This window comes from Rattus rattus, chromosome 9, assembly GCF_011064425.1.
Source record: "Rattus rattus isolate New Zealand chromosome 9, Rrattus_CSIRO_v1, whole genome shotgun sequence".
In the NCBI taxonomy this organism is placed as follows: domain Eukaryota; kingdom Metazoa; phylum Chordata; class Mammalia; order Rodentia; family Muridae; genus Rattus; species Rattus rattus.
Genome location: NC_046162.1, coordinates 60,592,536 through 60,610,823, shown reverse-complemented (window position 1 = coordinate 60,610,823; position 18,288 = coordinate 60,592,536). Strand labels below are relative to the sequence as shown.

Below are 18,288 nucleotides of genomic sequence, written 5' to 3'. Positions count from 1 at the left end.
CTCTCTCTCTCTCCCTCTCTCCCTCTCTCTCTCTCTCTCTCTCTCTCCCTCTCTCTCTCTCTCTCTCTCTCTCTCTCTCTCTCTCTCTCTCTCTCTCTCTCTCTCTCTCTCTCTCTCTCTCTCTCTCTCTCTCTCTCTCTCTCTCTCTCTCTCTCTCTCTCTCTCTCTCTCTCCCTCTCTCTCTCTCTCTCTTCCTCTCTCTCTCTCTCTCTCTCTCTCTCTCTCTCTCTCTCTCACTCACACACACACACACACACACACACACACCTTCCTGGTGGAAATGTGACCTGGTGCAGCCACAGCACTTCCTCCGTGTACTCGTCTCACGTGGGTGAAGCTCTAGTTCAGTTCCCATTAATGTCAAGAAAAAAAGAAATTATCTCTACCTAGTTCACTATTTTGTACTTACAGACTTTGGATTGGACAGTTAGTTAGGAGTCAGGAGTACTTGTTGCTCTTCCAGAGGAACCTGATTTCTATTTGTTTTAAAGATTGATTTATTTATTTTATGTATGTGCAGTGCTGGCTTTGGCAGCACATATACGAACATTGGAACGATGTTTTATGTATGTGAGTAGATTGTTGCTGTCTTCAGACACACCAGAACAGGGCATTGGATCCTGTTACAGACGGTTGTGAGCCACCATGTGGTTGCTGGGATTTGAACTCATGACCTATGGAAGAACAGCCAGTGCTCTTAACCACTGAGCCATCGCTCCAGCCCAGGAACTTGACTTCTGTTTCCAGCACCCACATGGTAGCTCACAACCATATATAACTCCAGTTCCAGGGCATCTTCTGGCCTCGAAAGGCACCAGAACACACATCCATACACTCAGACCAAACACCCCTGGACATAAAATAAAAATAAATTTAAAGACTTTAAAAACGTAAAATTAAAAAACTTAGCCTCGGGGGCTGGAGAGATGGCTCAGTGGTTAAGAGCACTGGCTGTTCTTCCAGAGGTCCTGAGTTCAATTCCCAGCAACCACATGGTGGCTCACAACCATCTGTAATGAGATCCGATGCTCTCTTCTGCTGTGTGTGAAGACAGCGACAGTGTACACATATACACTAAATAAATAAGTAAATCTTTAAAAAAAAAACTTAGCCTCTGTCACCTTATTTAATGTCCTTCTTCCCCACTAGAATAAAGCCCTGATGGTATTGGTAGTGGTTTTTTTGTTGCTGCTAAATTTCCAATGCTTAGAATATTTCTTGGAACATGGCAAGCCTCAACAACTTTGTTGAACGAATAAACAATACTCCCCACTTAGGTGTTTATTCCATTCTCTTTGATAGTTACATAGTTTATATTGAATAAGCTATTCTACAATTGCAACAATCCCATTATTTTTTAATACTTTAAAAAAAAGAAACAGCGTTGAGAGTTGGCTCAGTGGCTAAGAGTGCATACTGGATCTGAGTTCAGGTTCTCAACACTGGGCGGCTCATAATGCCTGTAAGCCCAGCTCCAGGGGTTCCAGCATCCTCTCTGAGACTCCCCAGGCATCTGCACTCACAACACTTCTCCACTCTGCCGTTTTGAAATACCACTTCTATCACGGACTAAACCTACCTGCATCCGTTTTTCTATATTTTAACTTTGTTCTGGTTTATTGACTAGTCCCTTCCTGCACCAACATACAAATGAGTGTGAGCATATCTGTTCCTGTAGGAGGTGGGAGGACAGGGATTGAACCTGAACCACATCTCGCTTACCTCTAAATTACTTAGCTTTATAATTTTATAAGACTAAATCCTGTGCATTTCCTAGTTAACAATTGAACTTTTTTTTTCTTTTCTTTTTTTCAGAGCTGGGGACCGAACCCAGGGCCTTGCGCTTGCTAGGCAAGCGCTCTACGACTGAGCTAAATCCCCAACCCCAACAATTGAACTTTTAAACAAAGTTTACCTAATCTCCAGAACCATGAAGGCCAGTCCCTCCCCCCTCTCTCCATATATACATATATACACATATACATATATACATATATAATATATATGGTTTTACATGCATTGGTGTTTTGCCTGCATGCATGTCTGTGTGAAAGTGTCAGTTCCTGGAGACACTTCTTACAGACAGTTGTGAGCTGCCATGTGGTCGTATGGATTTGAATATTTGTATACAGGTCGTCTGGAAGGACGGTCAGTGCTTTTAACCGCTGAGCATCTCTCCAGACCCCACTGTCACCTTTTTATTCATTTACATTTTATTATATACATACGTATATACATACATACACACATACATATATTTTATTATATACATACATTCATATAACGATAAAATTTACCATCCCGCCCACCGCACTCCCTCAGAAGGGTTTGGATAATTTGAATCTCCCAAAAATACACTTTAAAAACTGACACTGCTCGAAGAAGGTGGTGCATGCCTTTAATCACAGCACTTGGGAGGCTGAGGCAAGTGGGTCTCTGAATTCGAAGCCAGCTTGGTCTACAGGGCGAGTTTCAGGACAGCCCGGGGTACACAGAGAAACCCTGCCTCCAAAAACCACCCCTCAAGCAAGCAAGCAAGCAAGCAAGCAAGCAAGCAAGCAAGCAAGCAAGCAAGCAAACAAACAAACAAACAAACAAGGAACACCTTGACAGCTAAGGAATATAGAAGTGGCTCCACTTGGAAGTAACAAATCTTGAGGGAACCCTCTAAATCTACAGGAGAGCATGGACGGTTTCGGCCCACCTGCCGGCGCATGCTGCGCTTCCCCGCTCAGCCTCTGGATGGTGCCCCGAGCCGGGAAAGCATGGATCTGGACCAGGGGTCCTTGCGTCAGCTCTCGTCAAGGCGTCACTTCTGGGCCCGGGCGGAAGTCTTCAGCTAGCCGACCGGGAAGTAGCTGAAGACCGGGCGATGGGAACTCTGGAGGTCTCGCTCTGGGGCGGACCCGAGGCCACCGTTCCCCCGCGGTAGAGCGAGCCTAGGTGGCGGGCTCCGGGGTCCTGAGGTGAAGAGCGTCGGGGCCTAAAGTGAGACCTTAGAAAGAAGCCTAGAATCCCTGGCGGCCACTTTGGTGGCCTCTTCTCCCGCCCGGGAATCCAAACTGCTTTAGCCGTGCTCTGCCCCGGAAGCGGGTCCTCTTGGTGTCATTCCACTCCCAGAGGGAATGGCGCGGATCGGGCTTTCCTCTTCACCTCCACCATCTAGGCAGCGAGTAGCCTCGGGCCCGAGGTTCAAAGGCTCTGATTCTTCTTAACATCGTTTTTTCCCCGCTGTCGCAGGAATGGAGGGGTCTAAGGCGTCCAGCAGCACCATGCAGGTGAGCTTCGTGTGCCAGCGTTGTAGCCAGCCTCTGAAACTGGACACGAGCTTCAAGATCCTGGACCGAGTGACCATTCAGGAACTCACAGGTCAGCAGGACCCGAGGGAAGAGGGTGGTCAAGAGGGTGGGAAATGGGCAACTTTAGAAACATTGTGATGGCGGCGGTCTCCGGTTTTTGGTTTCCTCATTAGGAAGAGAGTTCTGGCATTGTCTGCAGAGGGAAGGAGTATCCACATATAACAATTTCTTGAGGGCTTAACAGTGTGCCAGGTATCCTGTAACAGTCCCCGTGGAAACCAGGCTTGGTGGCTCACATCTATAATTGCAGCACTCAGGGGGCTGAAGCAGGAGCTGCCTCAAGTTCCAGGCCAGACTGAGCTACAGAACCAGACCCTGTTTCCAACAATTAAAAGAACAAGAGAAGTGCCATGGTCGCACCCTCTTGGAGGTGAAGAATTGAGGTTTAGAGAGGTCATGTGAATACCTGGGGTCCAGTTAAGTGTAGGAAGTCTTGAAGCCTGAAGAAGTGAGAGACATTACTTAGGGAGCTTAAACAAGTTCCCGGGCCTGGCATTAGCATGTTAACCTTGGCTTTGTTGTATCTATCTCCCTAGACCTTGGCTTAGTTTTACTCATTATTAGTATTAACTAAGCAAGCGTATGGGTGCTTTGCTTAAGTGTATGTCTGCCCACCACATGAATACATGATGACCGAAGGGACCAGAAGCGGGTGTCAGATCCCCAGAACTGGAATTAACAGGTGGTTGTGAGCCATCACGTGAGGGCTGGGAATCGAACCTATGTCCTTTGCAGGAACAACAAGTGCTCTAAACTATTGAATGATCTGTCCAGCTCTATTTTTCTTCTTCCTTTTAAAAACATTTGTTTTGATTCATTTATTATTCTTGCTGTTTATTTAGACGGAATCTCAGTTTGGAGCCCTTGGCTGGCCTCAGACTCATAGATTGTCCTGTCTCTGCCTTCAGAGCTCTGCGGCTAAAGACGTGCGTGCGTCCACCGCACCTGGCTTGTTTTTCACAGTTTTAAAGGTTAATTGTTGTGCGTTGGGAGTATGAAAACGGTATGAAACGGTAAAGGCAGGACCCATCCTTCATCTTCCAAGTGCTGGAACGAAGGAGGAGTGTTCCCTGCCTTGCCCAGCTTTACACATTTTTAACCTTATTTCTATACAATTTAAAAATCTGATATATTGGGGTTGGGGATTTAGCTCAGTGGTAGAGTGCTTGCCTAGCAAGCGCAAGGCCCTGGGTTCGGTCCCCAGCTCCGGGAAAAAAAAAATCTGATACATTTATGGGGTGCCACGTGATATTTGAATACACCTATAATCGTGTTCAAATCAGGGTTGGCATATTTGTCTCTTCAACATTTTTGGTTTCCTTGTGGTGGAAGCATTCCTAATCTTCCCCTTTGTGCAGTCCACCATTGGTACCCATAGGCAACCCCGTACAGTAGAACCGCAGAACTTTCTCTCCTGTCTAACCAGTCTGTTGAGTAAAACCATCATTTTCCTCTCAGTTTAAGTGAGATGTACCACCTATGTGTGAGAGCGTGGCTTTTCTGGGCCTGGATAATTTCACTTAATGAGTGTCCTTCAGTCTTTTTTTTTTTTTTTTTTTTGGTTCTATTTTTCGGAGCTGGGGACCGAACCCAGGGCCTTGTGCTTCCTAGGTAAGCGCTCTACCACTGAACTAAATCCCCAGCCCCTTTTTTTTTTTTTAAAGATTTATTTATTTATTTTATGTACAGCATTCTGCCTGCATATGTGACTGCAGGCCAGAAGAGGGCACCAGATCTCATTACAGATGGTTGTGAGCGGGTTGGGGATTTGGCTCAGTGGAAGAGCTTGCCTAGTAAGCGCAAAGGCCCTGGGTTGGTCCCCAGCTCCAAAAAAAAAAAAAAAAAAAAAAACAGATGGTTGTGAGCCACCATGTGGTTGCTGGGAATTGAACTCATGACCTCTGGAAGAGCAGTCAGTGCTCTTAACCGCTGAGCCATCTCTCCAGCCCATCCTTCAGTCTTAAATGACAGGAGTTCAAGCTTTCAAAAAAATAATATGGATAGAGTGTCATTGTTTGTATATCTGCTTTGTCTTCGTTTGTGAAGTTTTGTTTTTGAGGTAGAGTGCTATTATATAACAGGAGTCTGGCTTTAGACACGTGACTGAATTTCCTCAGACTCCAAAGTGCTAGGATTATAGCCACATTACTACCTCACTGTACCTGGCTCTCCTCTCTCAGGCCCTCTCTCAGGGCCAGAGTTTGAGACGAGGGCCTCACTCGGCTTAGACAAGCGTTCTATCCCTCAGTCACATCCCCAACCCTACATCCTTGATATGTAGGTACAGATAGACTACAGCTTCCCAGAAAATTCTTTTATTCTTTCCCAGTTACGCTAGGGAAAAGGGATGCTAACTTTTGGGATGGAAAAACTTACAGTGTAGGGCTGGAGAAAGAGCTCACTGGTTAGGAGCATTTAGTGCTCTTCCAGAGGATCCGAGTTTAGCTCCTAGTGTGCACATTGTGTGATTCACGACTGCCTACAACCGCAGCTCCAGGTAATCCGACACCTTTCTGTCCACATGTGGACAGCCACACCCAGAAATACCACAGAGACACCCACTTTTTTAAAAAGTCCTAAATGTTTTAAAAGTTTTAAGGATATAACGAATCCCGCATGCCCATCCCGCAGTTTCAGCAGTTACCAACACAGCTTCTGTCACGTCTGGTCCCGAGATCCAGTCACTGCTCTCTACTCTGAAATAGCTTGAAGTGAATGCCTAGAGCATGAAAACTAACTCTTGGGCTGGAGCGATGGCTCAGGGGTTAAGAGCACTGACTGCTCTTCCAGAGGTCCCGAGTTCAAATCCCAGCAACCACATGGTGCCTTACAACCATCTGTAATGGGATTGGATGCCCTCTTCTGGTGTGTCTGAAGACAGTGACAGTGTACCCATGTATAGAAAATAAATCTTAAAAAACAAAACAAAAGAAACCCAAAAAACAAAAATAAAACTATTTCTGTATGACTCTTAAAGTCATGGTACCCATTGTTCTTTTAGGATTTTAACATTCTAGTAACAAGAAGAAGGGGAAGAAAGGAGATTTTTGTTTGTGTAAAGAATTTAAAAGGGGAGATGGGGCAGGAGTGGTGGCACAGATCATGAATCTCAGCACTCAGGAGAGAGACAAATGTATCTCTGGGAGTCCAAGGCCAGTCTGGTCTATCTGAATTGAGTTCTAAGCTAGCCAACACTACACAGTTAGACCCTGGAGGTAGGGACGGACAGACAGACAGACAGACAGACAAGAATTGTGGTAGGGTTGGGGCTGGTAATGAGGCGATTTCTGATTCTTCCCCGTGCTTTGCTAAGCCTTTCTGCTTCTGATAAGACTGTTTCTGACTCAGGATTTTCCTTGCCCTTAGCTCCATTACTTACCACAGCCCAGGCGAAACCAGGAGAGAGCCAGGAGGAAGAGTCTAACTCAGGAGAGGTAAAAGAAGTGCCCTCCCCCCCTTCTTCTCATCATACCTAAACGAGAGGCTTGATATGAAAACACCACAGTACAGACTGGATCTCCTCAGTGTTGGACGCCTCCAGACTCTGGGGGTTGATACTAACAAGTGGTTTATAAGAGACATTCTAGCCAGACAGTGTTGCCTGCCTGTAATCCTAGCCATAGGAGGCAGAGGCCCTGAAGATCACAGATTTGAGGCCAGCCTGGGCGACGTGGTGAGTTCCAGACCAGCCTGAGACACATATATGAAAAAGGAAACAAAGAGAGGGTTAGGGTTGTAGCTCAGTGCGTGTTTGCTTTTGCGCTCTAGCATCATAGTAAACTGGGCATGGAGGCAGGAGGATCAGAAGTTCACGATCTTCTGTACATATACAGCAGGTTTGATGTTGACCTGCTATTCTGAGATCCTACCTTTAAAGATAAACGGCAAGCAGGAAGAAACTAAGCTGACCGCTGAGGTCGTGGTCAGGGACGGTGCTTGCCAGCAGGTGCAAGGTACAAGCTTCAATCCCCAGCACCCCAGAAAAGGAAAGAAAGAAAGTTGTTCACAGAGTCTACTGCAGGTCATTGGAGGTACCAAAGTGTACCCCAAGGCACAGGATTACTGAGTAAAGCATCAATTAAAAGGTGGAATGATAAGGCCATCAAGATGCCTCAGTGGTGAGGGTGCTGGCCACTCCTCCTCACCACCTGGGCTTCTGGGTATGCTCGTACACACACAAGCATGCACACATGCACACACATGCACACACACTGTATGTTCGTGTACACACATGCGCATGCACATACACACACGCATGCCAATAAAGAGACAAGCATTTTAGAAATGTGTTTAAAAAGGGCTGGAGAGATGGCTCAGCGGTTAAGAGCACTGACTGCTCTTCCAGAGGTCCTGAGTTCAAATCCCAGCAACCACATGGTGGCTCACAACCATCTGTAATGGGATCCAATGCCCTCTTCTGGTGTGTCTGAAGACAGCGACAGTGTACTTACATAGAATAAATAAATAATTCCTTTAAAAAAAAAAATTTAAAAAAAAATGTGTTTAAAGATGTGATTATGGACCAGCATAGTGGCTCATGCCTGGAATTCTAGGTACTTGGAAGGCTGAAGCAGAAAGATTGTTGTAAGTTCCCAGCCAGAGCCTAACAATCTGAGTTCAAACCCTGGAACCCACACAATGGAAAGACAACAGACTCCTATAAGTCGTCCTTTGCCCTTTGGCATGTGCGTGGACTCACACATAAATGAGTGAATATAACTTAGAGAATAAATAAGGTTAGAGATGAGATGATCTGTGTTCAGTTACTCCAGGGCATCCTTGGTTCTCTAGAGTTTCTGTCTCTCCATTCACAAACATCTTGCTGGGACAGGGGGTTGGATAGACGTGAAGATTAGCAGTGTTAGGAAATGTCGTTTTAAACTCTGGTTCTTTCAGTGATGAAGCTGAGGGTGTAGCTCAGAGGTAGAGCCCTTGCCTAGCAAGAGCAAGGCCCTGGGCTCCGTCCCTAGGGTTGCACAGTGATAATGGCGAGGATGATGGGGAGGAGGAGGGGGAGGAGGAAGAGGGGGAGGAGGAGGAGGTGGTGGTGGAGGAGGAGGTGATGGTGGTTTCCATTACCAAAGATAGATGCTATAAATTGTTTTCTTTTGCAGGAAGCAAGTCATTGTTAAGTAGAAGTTACTGGTTTGGGAAAGGATCCAGGGGGCTCTAGTACAAAAAATAGAGATTGATAGAAAGGGAAGGAAGCCTCAGAGGGAGGCATGGTTATGCCCAGTGGAGCAATGCCCTGTGAAGGGCCCTGATTTTATGCCTTCCTTATCTTGCCTTCCTATAATATTACAGGAGGGTAATCTTTTTTTTTTTAAAGATTTATTTATTTATTTTATATATGTGAGTACACCGTTGCTGTCTTCAGACATTACAGAAGAGGGCATCAGATCCCATTACAGATGGTTGTGAGCCACCATGTGGTTGCTGGGAATTGAACTCAGGACCTCTGGAAGAGCAGTCAGTGCTCTAACCGCTGAGCCATCTCTCCAGCCCTTATCTTGCCTTCCTAATAAGGGAGTATTTCTCCACCTGGCTGGCTGACATTGAGAAAAGCGAACCTTAAGTGGATTGGGGGCTGTTAATTCTGGCCTCATACTCTTTAGGCAGTCTAGGTTGCCAGCCAGAGAAAATCTGCAAAGACGCAGAAGTGGCAGGCGGCTGAAGCCGGTGATGTTACAAAATGTTGAACATAAAAGAAATCTTCTAGAACTGTTGATAATAGGCATACGGTTCTGTTCCTGACAGACCCACTGCTTTCTTTTTTTTTTTTTTTTTTGGTTTTTTTTTTTTCGGAGCTGGGGACCGAACCCAGGGCCTTGCGTTTACTAGGCAAGTGCTCTACCACTGAGCTAAATCCCCAACCCCACCCACTGCTTTCTTTAAAGTGCATTGAAGAAACATTTTTTTCCCCTAAAAATACATAAGTAGCCTGCTTTGTGCTATGGTAAGTTTCATTACGGCCTGTTCTGGCCTTTCCCTGGTACCATGGCTGACTTAGGGTGTTTGCTTCTCTGACTGCTAAGTGTTGAGAAAATACAAATTGAACCACAAAATCTCCTTAGGAAATGTGGTTGCCCATCGAAGAAAGCAGTCATCAGATGGTACTAGGGAACTGTCTGTGCCGTGAGACCTTTCCTAGGTCATGTGTACAAAGACTGTCTAGGTTTCCACCTCACTCTGGAGGCAGTCTCTAACTTGGACCTGATCCAGAGCTTATAGATTAGGCTGGCAGCTTAAGCTGGGAGGCTCATAGGGTCCTCGAGGTTCTGCCATGAACAAGGTGCATACCCTGATCACCCTTTGTTTTTTGTTTAGTTCACTTTTTTGGGGAGTTGGTTTTTGTTGTTGAGACAGGGTCTCTATATAACCCTGGTTTCTTGTGCTATGTAGACCAGACTGGTGTTAAAAAAAAAAAAAAAACTCAAGAGATCTACCTGTCTCTGCCTCCCAGCGTCCTGGGATCAAAGGCTTGTCCCACCATGACCCATTTGTTTGTTTGTTGAACCATGGGCATCTGAACTCAGGTCCTGTTCCTTGAATAGAAAGAATGTTATCTACCTAGCCATCTCCCAGCCCAGATAACTACCCACTTCTTTTTTTTTTTTTTTTTTTTTTTTTTTTTTTTTTTGAGCTGGGGATCGAACCCAGGGCCTTGCGCCTCCCTAGGCAAGCGCTCTACCACTGAGCTAAATCCCCAACCCCAACTACCCACTTCTTAAGTTGCTCCGGTTCTGTGGTTAACAATCTAGGCTAAAGCCAAATGGTTCTCAGGTTTTGGGGGAAATAGGTTCCACTCTTAAGTTGCCAGAATTCTAACACTCTCTCATTTCTTTCTCAGGAGCCATTTATTGAAACTCGCCAGGATGGTGTCTCTCGAAGATTCATCCCCCCAGCCAGGTGCTTACTATCCCTCAGTCCCGTTTCTTGCCAAAAGAATTTTAATTAAAAACCTAGGAGTTAGGACATGGGACTAGGTGATGAATTATCCTCCAGCCTTTTGGCTCTTTTTGGGAAAGCTGTGCTCCCTTATACCCGACCCATTCCTTTCAGCACTCATTTTTTCCCTCCGTGGTCCTTTACACAGTGAGGAGGTCACACCCATATTGCTGAAGGAGTGAAGGCTGCCCAGGGACTGAGTGGGATGGGTTCTTGAGACGTTTTTTAGTAGCACTTGTTAGCTGTGTAGGCTCTTAGTTCTCATTGATGTCGCAGGTAAAAGGTGCTGTCAAGGAGTGTAATATAAAAAATGGCCCCTACTCCCCTTCCTTTTTGCTGTAGACATACATTCCCATCTCTGACGCCCTGTCTCCCTCCTCAGTCCACCCAGGCTAACCTGGTGCTGGGTAGCACCCTGTGAAGACCAGCATGGCCTTCCTGTGGGAGAGAGGGACCCCTGGGAGGTCGGCTCGAGCTAGGAGTGGGTGTCCACCTTGAGGCCCCTCAGCAGGGGCTTGAGAGTCTCTGCCACTGGCAGCACAGTAGGTGGAGGAGACCTCTCTGCTCCCTCATGTGGCCCATGGGCGGGGGGCTGTCTGCAGGATGATGTCTACAGAAAGTGCTAATAGCTTCACTCTGATCGGGGAGGCATCTGATGGTGGCACCATGGAGAACCTCAGCCGGAGACTCAAGGCAAGTAGACTCATGTCACTGTCAAGACTTGCGTGTAGTTATTACAGGCTGTGACTCGGGCAGCCCAGGAGAGGCCCTGTCCTGACTGCCCCATGCTTCCAGGTCACTGGAGACCTTTTTGACATCATGTCTGGCCAGACAGATGTGGATCACCCGCTGTGTGAGGAATGCACGGATACTCTTTTAGACCAGCTGGACACTCAGCTCAATGTTACTGAAAACGAGTGTCAGAACTACAAGTGAGTACCTCCAGGGTCTGGGCCTGCGCGACAAGAGCTCTGCTCCCCTCAGGCACGTGGGGCAACAGGTACCCTCTAGTCACGAGACTGTGTTGGTGCCCTCGGCAGACGCTGTTTGGAGATGTTGGAGCAAATGAATGAGGGTGACAGTGAACAGCTACAGAGGGAGCTGAAGGAGTTGGCCTTGGAGGAGGAGAGGCTGATCCAGGAGCTGGAAGATGTGGAAAAAAACCGAAAGGTGGTGGCAGAAAACCTGGAGAAGGTCCAGGCTGAGGCGGAGAGACTGGACCAGGAGGAAGCTCAGTGAGTACTTGTCCTGCTCTTCTGCCTTGAGCACAGGAAACGGAAGTGGTTCCAGGTGAATATGCCAGATAAGATCGGCTGTCAGACAGTACAGTGTCTGCTCCAAATGCTGCATGTTGTTTCTGGACCTGTTTCCAGTAGCGTGTCAGAGGGCTGTGGAGGAAGGCTTGTCAGGAGAGGTGAAGCAAGGATATTAGCTGGGTGGACTGATGGCATCAAGGCTCTGAAACCCACTTGCTTGGGTCAGGTTGGGTCGGTGGGTTAAAGGACTTCCTGTCAAGCCTGATGACTTTAGTCCAGTCCCTGAGACTTACACAGCAGGAGAGACCCAACTCTGCCCATACGCAAACAAATAAATGCAATGAGAGACCCACTATTGGTTTCTCAAGACAGGGTTTCTCTGTATAGCCCTGGCTGTCCTGGAACTCACTCTGTAGACCAAGGCTAGTATAGAACTCAGGGTTGCACCTGCCTCTGCCTCCTGGGTGCTGGTATTAAAGGTGTTTGCCATCAAGTCTGTCTGAGAAACACACTTTTAACTTGTTTCACTTCTGAAAAAGATTAACCCAAAATACAGGATTTGTTTTGTCATAGTTCACAAGAGTCCTCTTATATTTTAAATATAGGCATCTGGAATTTGAGACATTTCTATACTTTGTACTCAGAGCATTCCACTGAGAGGAATCAATGCCAACTGTAGAGAGTTGTGTAATTAGATGTAACTATATCACTAGGGTAAATCCATTAGAGGAATGAGGAGAGAGGAGCCGGGCTTCCACAGTCAGCCTTTTCTGGACCCCTTGGCTGCCCACAGGTACCAGCGGGAATATAGTGAATTTAAAAGGCAGCAGCTGGAGCTGGATGATGAGCTCAAGAGTGTAGAGAACCAGATGCGCTATGCCCAGATGCAGCTGGACAAGCTCAAGAAAACCAATGTCTTCAATGCAACCTTCCATATCTGGTAATGAGGGCAAGGGTGTGTATGTGCGGGGGTGGGGGTGGGGGGGGCATCTGGGAAGCACTTCATATCTGGACCTTAGCTGTGTTGGCAACACATCAGGGTGGCCACCTCCTCCTGGAAGAGGCGTCGTAGGTCTCTTCACCTATGCCAGGTTTACAATGGGTTTCTGTCATTCCTCTTAGTAGGACAGGTATAATGCAGGCTGTGTGTGTGATGTCTACATGAGAGTGTGCATGACAGGGATTGGGGATTTAGCTCAGTGGTAGAGCGCTTGCCTGGCAAGCGCAAGGCCTTGGGTTTGGTCCCCAGCTCCAGAAAAAAAGGAAAAAAGAGAGAGAGAGAGTGTGCATGACACATAAGCAGGATTCTAGAGTTTAGTGTTTGTATCTGCCTACCAAATCCTGGTGCTGCTTTTAAATTATTTTATTAGCCAGGCCAAATTGTCCACTGTGCCTACAGAGAAAGACAGAAAAGGTCAGGGGAGAAAAAGATTAAAACTTGAGATTTTTCCACTTCCACCCAAGCCTAGCCCGAATCCCTCTCCTCTCCTTCAAATCCATCTACCTAAGCTCCCCTTGGCGTTTTAAATGAACGCCCCAAACACCCAAGGCAGCATCTTTTCCACCTGCTTTGATGCCAGAGTGGAAGCCTGAGAGGCACTGAATTCTCCCCTGCTCCTCCCTGACAGACAAACATCAAAGTCACCCAGCTCCACTGAGTCTGCCTCCTGCTGCCTCTCTTCTAGACTCGTGTATGCGTGTTTGTCTTCATGTATGAAGTATGTCACATGCATGCCTGGTGCCCACAGAGGCCAGATGAGGGAGTAGACCCCTTGGGATTGGAGTAACAGAGTTGTGAGCTACAGTGTGGGTGTTGGGAATCAAATTTGGGTCCCCTGGAAGGGCAGCCAGTGATCCTAACAGCTGAGCCATCTCTCCCGCCTGCTGATTTGCTAGCCCCAGGCTCGTTTGGGTATTTATTATTGAATTAGTAACTATTGAGCGATGCTGTGTGGAAGGCACTGTGCTAACCAGGAGGGTCAGGCAAACACTTGCAGAGTCAGTCGGCAGTTATTTGTGACCTAGAAGGAATGCGTACATAGTAGGCAGGTGTGTGGCAGTGTGATGATGAGAGGCCCAGGGTGAGGGCAGGAAAGAGATCTTTCCCAGTTTGGGGAGATGCATGGAAAATTCCCCCCACAAGGCCGATGTGACTGAGGTGAAGTAGATGTCTACAGAGAAGGAGTTGTTCCTGGCAGAGAACATCGTGTGCACAGAAACAGGAGCAAGGGAGTGGTGAATTGTAAGAACTGAAAGGATCTTATTGTGACTCAAACTGAGTGTAAAGAGGCAAGTGGCCGGATATGAAACTGGAGAGTTACCATTATTAAGGCATTTGGAATTGACCCCAAAGAGGGCATGATTGAAGCATTTCACACAGGGAAGTGACCGAAGTACATTTGTGAATGATAGCTTTACTTACAGGGTGAGAAATGATCTGGGAAGGAGGTAACGTGGCTGGGAATCTAAACTGGAAAAGAATAGCAGTCTGGAGATAGAGGGACGTAGATGGAGTTTTGTTTTGTTGTTTTTTTCTTGTGTGTGTGTGTTTTGGGTTTTTTTTGTGGGTTTTTGTTTTGTTTTTTGTTCTTTTGAGACAGGATTCCTAAGGATAACAGCTTTGGCTAACATGGAACTCACTGTGTAGACCAGGCTGGCCTGGAACTCACAGAAAACTGCCTGCCTCTGCCTCCCAAGTGCTGGATTAAAGGCGTGCACCACTCGCCTGGCAGAAGTAGGCAGATTTAAGACAAGTAGAAAGGTGCTAGAGAGATGGCTCAGCAGTGGCTAAGCGGACTCGTTGCTTTTGCGAAGGATTTGTGCAGATTTTAGCACATGGTTGCTCACAACCATCCATACCTGTGGTTCGAGGGAATTCCGTAGGCATATTGGTACACATTCATACATGGTTGGTACACATTCATACATGAAGACAAACACGCATACACGAGTCTAGAAGAGAGGCAGCAGGAGGCAGACTCAGTGGAGCTGGGTGACTTTGATGTTTGTGTGTCTGTCAGGGAGGAGCAGGGGAGAATTCAGTGCCTCTCAGGCTTCCACTCTGGCATCGGAGCAGATGGAAAAGGTGCTGCCTTGGGTGTTTGGGGCGTTCATTTAAAACGCCAAGGGGAGCTGAGGTAGATGGATCTGAAGGAGAGGAGAGGGATTCGGGCTAGGCTTGGGTGGAAGTGGAAAATCTCAAGTTTTAATCTTTTTCTCCCCTGACCTTTTCTGTCTTTCTCTGTAGGCACAGCGGACAATTTGGCACAATCAATAATTTCAGACTGGGTCGCTTGCCCAGTGTTCCTGTGGAATGGAATGAAATCAATGCTGCCTGGGGCCAGACAGTGTTGTTGCTCCATGCTTTGGCCAATAAGATGGGTCTGAAATTTCAGAGGTGAGAAAATGCAGCTCTCCATGGAACCCTGGGTGAGGTGTGTCTTCGATGTAATCTGTCTGCTCCACTGTGGCAAGAACCCTTGCTGCCAGCAGACAGTTTCCTGTGGGTGAGGGGCCTGTGTGTGGTTTCCCTCATCACAGGGCTCTCGCCCGCGATGCCATGCAGTAATCATCAAAGTGTATGACTAGCAGTGCTCTCCAACAGTTTTCAGAACCTAATTTTTTCCTAAAATAAGTTTCAGTTTTTGTTTGTAAAACTCTACCAGCGTATCCAACCGTTTGATATTTGTGGTCCCCAAATGAGTTGAACCTCATTCATAGCTATCCTGGGACAAAGGTAACCCACAGGCTGAAAGTTATATGTACCTTCTAAATCAAAAAAAAAAAAAACCAGACATGATGTCAAATACCTGTAATCCTAGTGTTGGAGAAGCTAAGGCAGAAGGATCAAAAATTTAAAGTCAGCTGGCCTACATAGAGAGATTCTGTCATTTAAAAAATAAAGAAAAAGTAAGCTACAATATACGTACATTGATGGACCCCTCTGCCGTTACATAGTAGATGGAATCATTTAAGGCTTTAAACATGGGCTCTCTAGGAGTTGGGAGTGGGAGGGAACAGTCAAGTCTTTGGGAAAGATGTGGATGTAGACTGGAAGTTACTGGGCTGCAGCCGAGCAGGGGTTGCTCACATCTTTATCCCAGCACTCGGGAGGCAAAGGCAGGCGGATCTCTTGAGTTCAAGGGCAGCCTGGCCTACAGAACAAGTTCCAGGGCAGCCAGGGCTACACAGAAACTCTATCTCAAAAAAAACCCAAAAGTGGCTGGGTTGCAGTTCAGCAATAATAATAATAATAATTAATAATAATAATAGCTGGAGGAGGAGTCTTGTACCCATCTCTCTGCGTCCACTTTAGGTACCGACTTGTTCCCTATGGAAATCACTCGTATCTGGAGTCCCTGACAGACAAATCTAAGGTACTCCGGGAGGTCCTATTTGCATCGGCTTACAGAGTTTGTGCTTATCCTAACAAAATGGGTTCGCTGGCGCCTAGGGGAGGCTTAGAGATAGAGTACTTGCCTAAAGTACAAAAGGCCTTGTGTCTTTAAAAAGGCATAATTTTTACATCAGCTGACACTTGTCAGTGTCTTTCTCAGACTCTCTCATAAGGTGCCAACATCTTGTTCAGACTTAGCTCTTTGGGGGTTACAGAGAAAAGTTGGTTTTTTATATCCTGTTGAAAGAGTCTGGCAGATCAGGGGAGAGCTTGAGTAAGAGGGTGGGGAGCGTACGGAAGTTCGGTACATTTCCACTGGGACGGAAGCTGCCAGGAGCTGGCGTGTGCCTGTTGCTTTGGAGTTGAGAGCTGTCGCAGACATTGGTCAGCTATAATACATGTTCTGGTGGGCGCAGACAAAGCTTGGGTGCGTGGAGGCCAGGGAATGACCGGGGACGTGCCATAGCCAGTTCTTTCTTCTTGGGCAGGAGTTGCCGTTGTACTGTTCTGGGGGTTTGCGGTTTTTCTGGGACAACAAGTTTGACCATGCAATGGTAGCTTTTCTGGACTGTGTGCAGCAGTTCAAAGAAGAGGTGGAAAAAGGAGAGACTCGCTTTTGTCTTCCGTACAGGTGAGTGTGCCCTGTATCCCGAGGGCTCAGTACACTTGTAGCAAGGACTAACTGAATTAAAGGACCAGTGAATGAGAACAGACAGTAAAAATGGCAAAAAAGGACAGTCTGCAGTCACATGGCGTTGATGAATATGCAAGCAGAACAGCGTGACCCCTGGTCCCGAGTGGGTGCGGAGGGGATTCCCTTGGCAGAGGCTCATGCTTGCAGCCTCATTTCAGAAAGGCTTTTCCTGCAGCCTTAGAAATAGACAAGAATGCTTCTCTCAGTCAGTGTAGCAGCCCAGCGCAGAGACTAACCAGGTCAAGAACCTAAGCTCCAATGCCAGGTGAGATATGGCACCCTATAACCTAGTACTCGGGGCTAAGGCAGGAAGAGTGGGATTTTCCACATCATCTGTTTCACTGTGAGGAAAAGACGGGGGAAGTTGAATCTTCTCACCCTACAAAGCTCTCTGCTCCTTGAGCTCGGGATGCCTAGGCAGACAGTGAAGAGTACTATACCCTTCACTCCCTCCTGTGTGGGTGCGTCCTCTCCTGTCCTGCACTCTGCCATGACAATGAGGCTCTTGTGACAGCCTTTGATTTTAGGCTTTCAAGCAAATCCAAAATACACGAGCAGTAGTTCTTTGCCAGGCATTCTTTATTAGATAAAATGACGTGAATGGTCTCATGATCAAGTCCCTGCCCACTTGCCTGAACCGACTTAGGTTGGCTCTGTTACTAATGAGCTGTGTGCACCTGCAGGATGGACGTGGAGAAAGGCAAGATTGAAGACACTGGAGGCAGTGGCGGCTCCTACTCCATCAAAACCCAGTTTAACTCTGAGGAGCAGTGGACAAAGGCGCTCAAGTTCATGCTGACGAATCTCAAGTGGGGTCTTGCTTGGGTGTCCTCACAGTTCTATAACAAGTGACTTGCTCCTTAGGGGATATTTGCCTTTAAGGTTTTACATTTTGTTTGGTTTGGAAAGATGCTTTAAATTAAATTTGGGTAATATTAAACCACATGTTTACAATACCAGAATCCACAAAAGCTACTTTATTTTACAATATGACAGTTTCCAGAGCACAGCACGCCATGTATAGCAAAGAGCCCTGCCGTAGTTTGGCTCAACCCCAGGCTGTCCTTTCCCTCTTCCCTGGAAACAACTAATTTAAATTTGCTTTGTTTTCTTTTTTAAGTCGAATTGACATTAATGTGTTTTCACTGGATTTTATCTCTCAACTTCCTGTACTTAAAATTTGAAACAAAAGTTTTGAGATGAGATGCCCGTGGCACACAGTTGGGGAATGTGGGGAAGGGACAAGAGGTACAGGTTTAACTCTGTCCTCACTTCTAGTATTGAACACTTACTGTGCTAACTATTGGAATTACAAAATGCTGTTTGATACTGTTTGAGATGTGGAAGGATTTAATTATTTGTAATAAAGGATTTGCTATGGTCTATTAATTACCAAGTGGTATGCCAGGATGTTTTTCCTTAAAGTTGAGTATTTTGTATTTTGGAAGAACTGAGTTTCAGTCAGTTCGGTAGAGATTCTGTTGAAACATGTCTTAGCTTAAAGAAGAAAAAAAAAAAAAAAAAAAAGAGCCAGAAGAGGGTATTTAGCTCCAGCACTCAGGAGGCAAAGGCGAGGGGACCTCTGAATTCCAGCCCAGTCTCGTGTGTTCAGTGAGTTGCAAGACAGCCAGGGCT

At 46.6% G+C, this 18,288-nt stretch overlaps 1 protein-coding gene across 5 annotated transcripts; it reads left to right on the top strand.

Annotated features, from left to right (window-relative positions):
• Nucleotides 1-2,771: 2,771 nt before the first annotated feature.
• Becn1 (beclin 1) lies at nt 2,772-18,045 on the top strand. 5 transcript variants are annotated; one of them, XM_032914491.1, is made up of 12 exons: nt 2,772-2,966; nt 3,241-3,369; nt 6,726-6,793; nt 10,210-10,268; nt 10,910-11,000; nt 11,103-11,239; nt 11,348-11,542; nt 12,357-12,503; nt 14,811-14,960; nt 15,879-15,939; nt 16,448-16,590; nt 17,337-18,045. In XM_032914491.1, the coding sequence occupies exons 2-12, from the start codon at nt 3,243-3,245 to the stop codon at nt 17,503-17,505; spliced, it is 1,347 nt and encodes a 448-aa protein (XP_032770382.1). In that variant the 5' UTR covers nt 2,772-2,966; nt 3,241-3,242; the 3' UTR covers nt 17,506-18,045. The 5 variants fall into 5 exon arrangements, with proteins under 5 accessions (XP_032770382.1, XP_032770383.1, XP_032770386.1 ...); XM_032914492.1 differs by having other exon boundaries at nt 2,772-2,988; XM_032914493.1 differs by having other exon boundaries at nt 2,846-2,988; nt 10,690-11,000.
• Nucleotides 18,046-18,288: the final 243 nt, after the last annotated feature.

Bases quoted from the DNA above. Each gene is read 5' to 3' on its own strand.
- Becn1 (XM_032914491.1), top strand. From the start codon at position 3,243: ATGGAGGGGTCTAAGGCGTCCAGCAGCACCATGCAGGTGAGCTTCGTG. The intron at 3,370-6,725 runs GTCAGCAGGACC...CCTTGCCCTTAG, and splicing joins GACCATTCAGGAACTCACAG to CTCCATTACTTACCACAGCC. The intron at 11,543-12,356 runs GTGAGTACTTGT...GGCTGCCCACAG, and splicing joins CTGGACCAGGAGGAAGCTCA to GTACCAGCGGGAATATAGTG.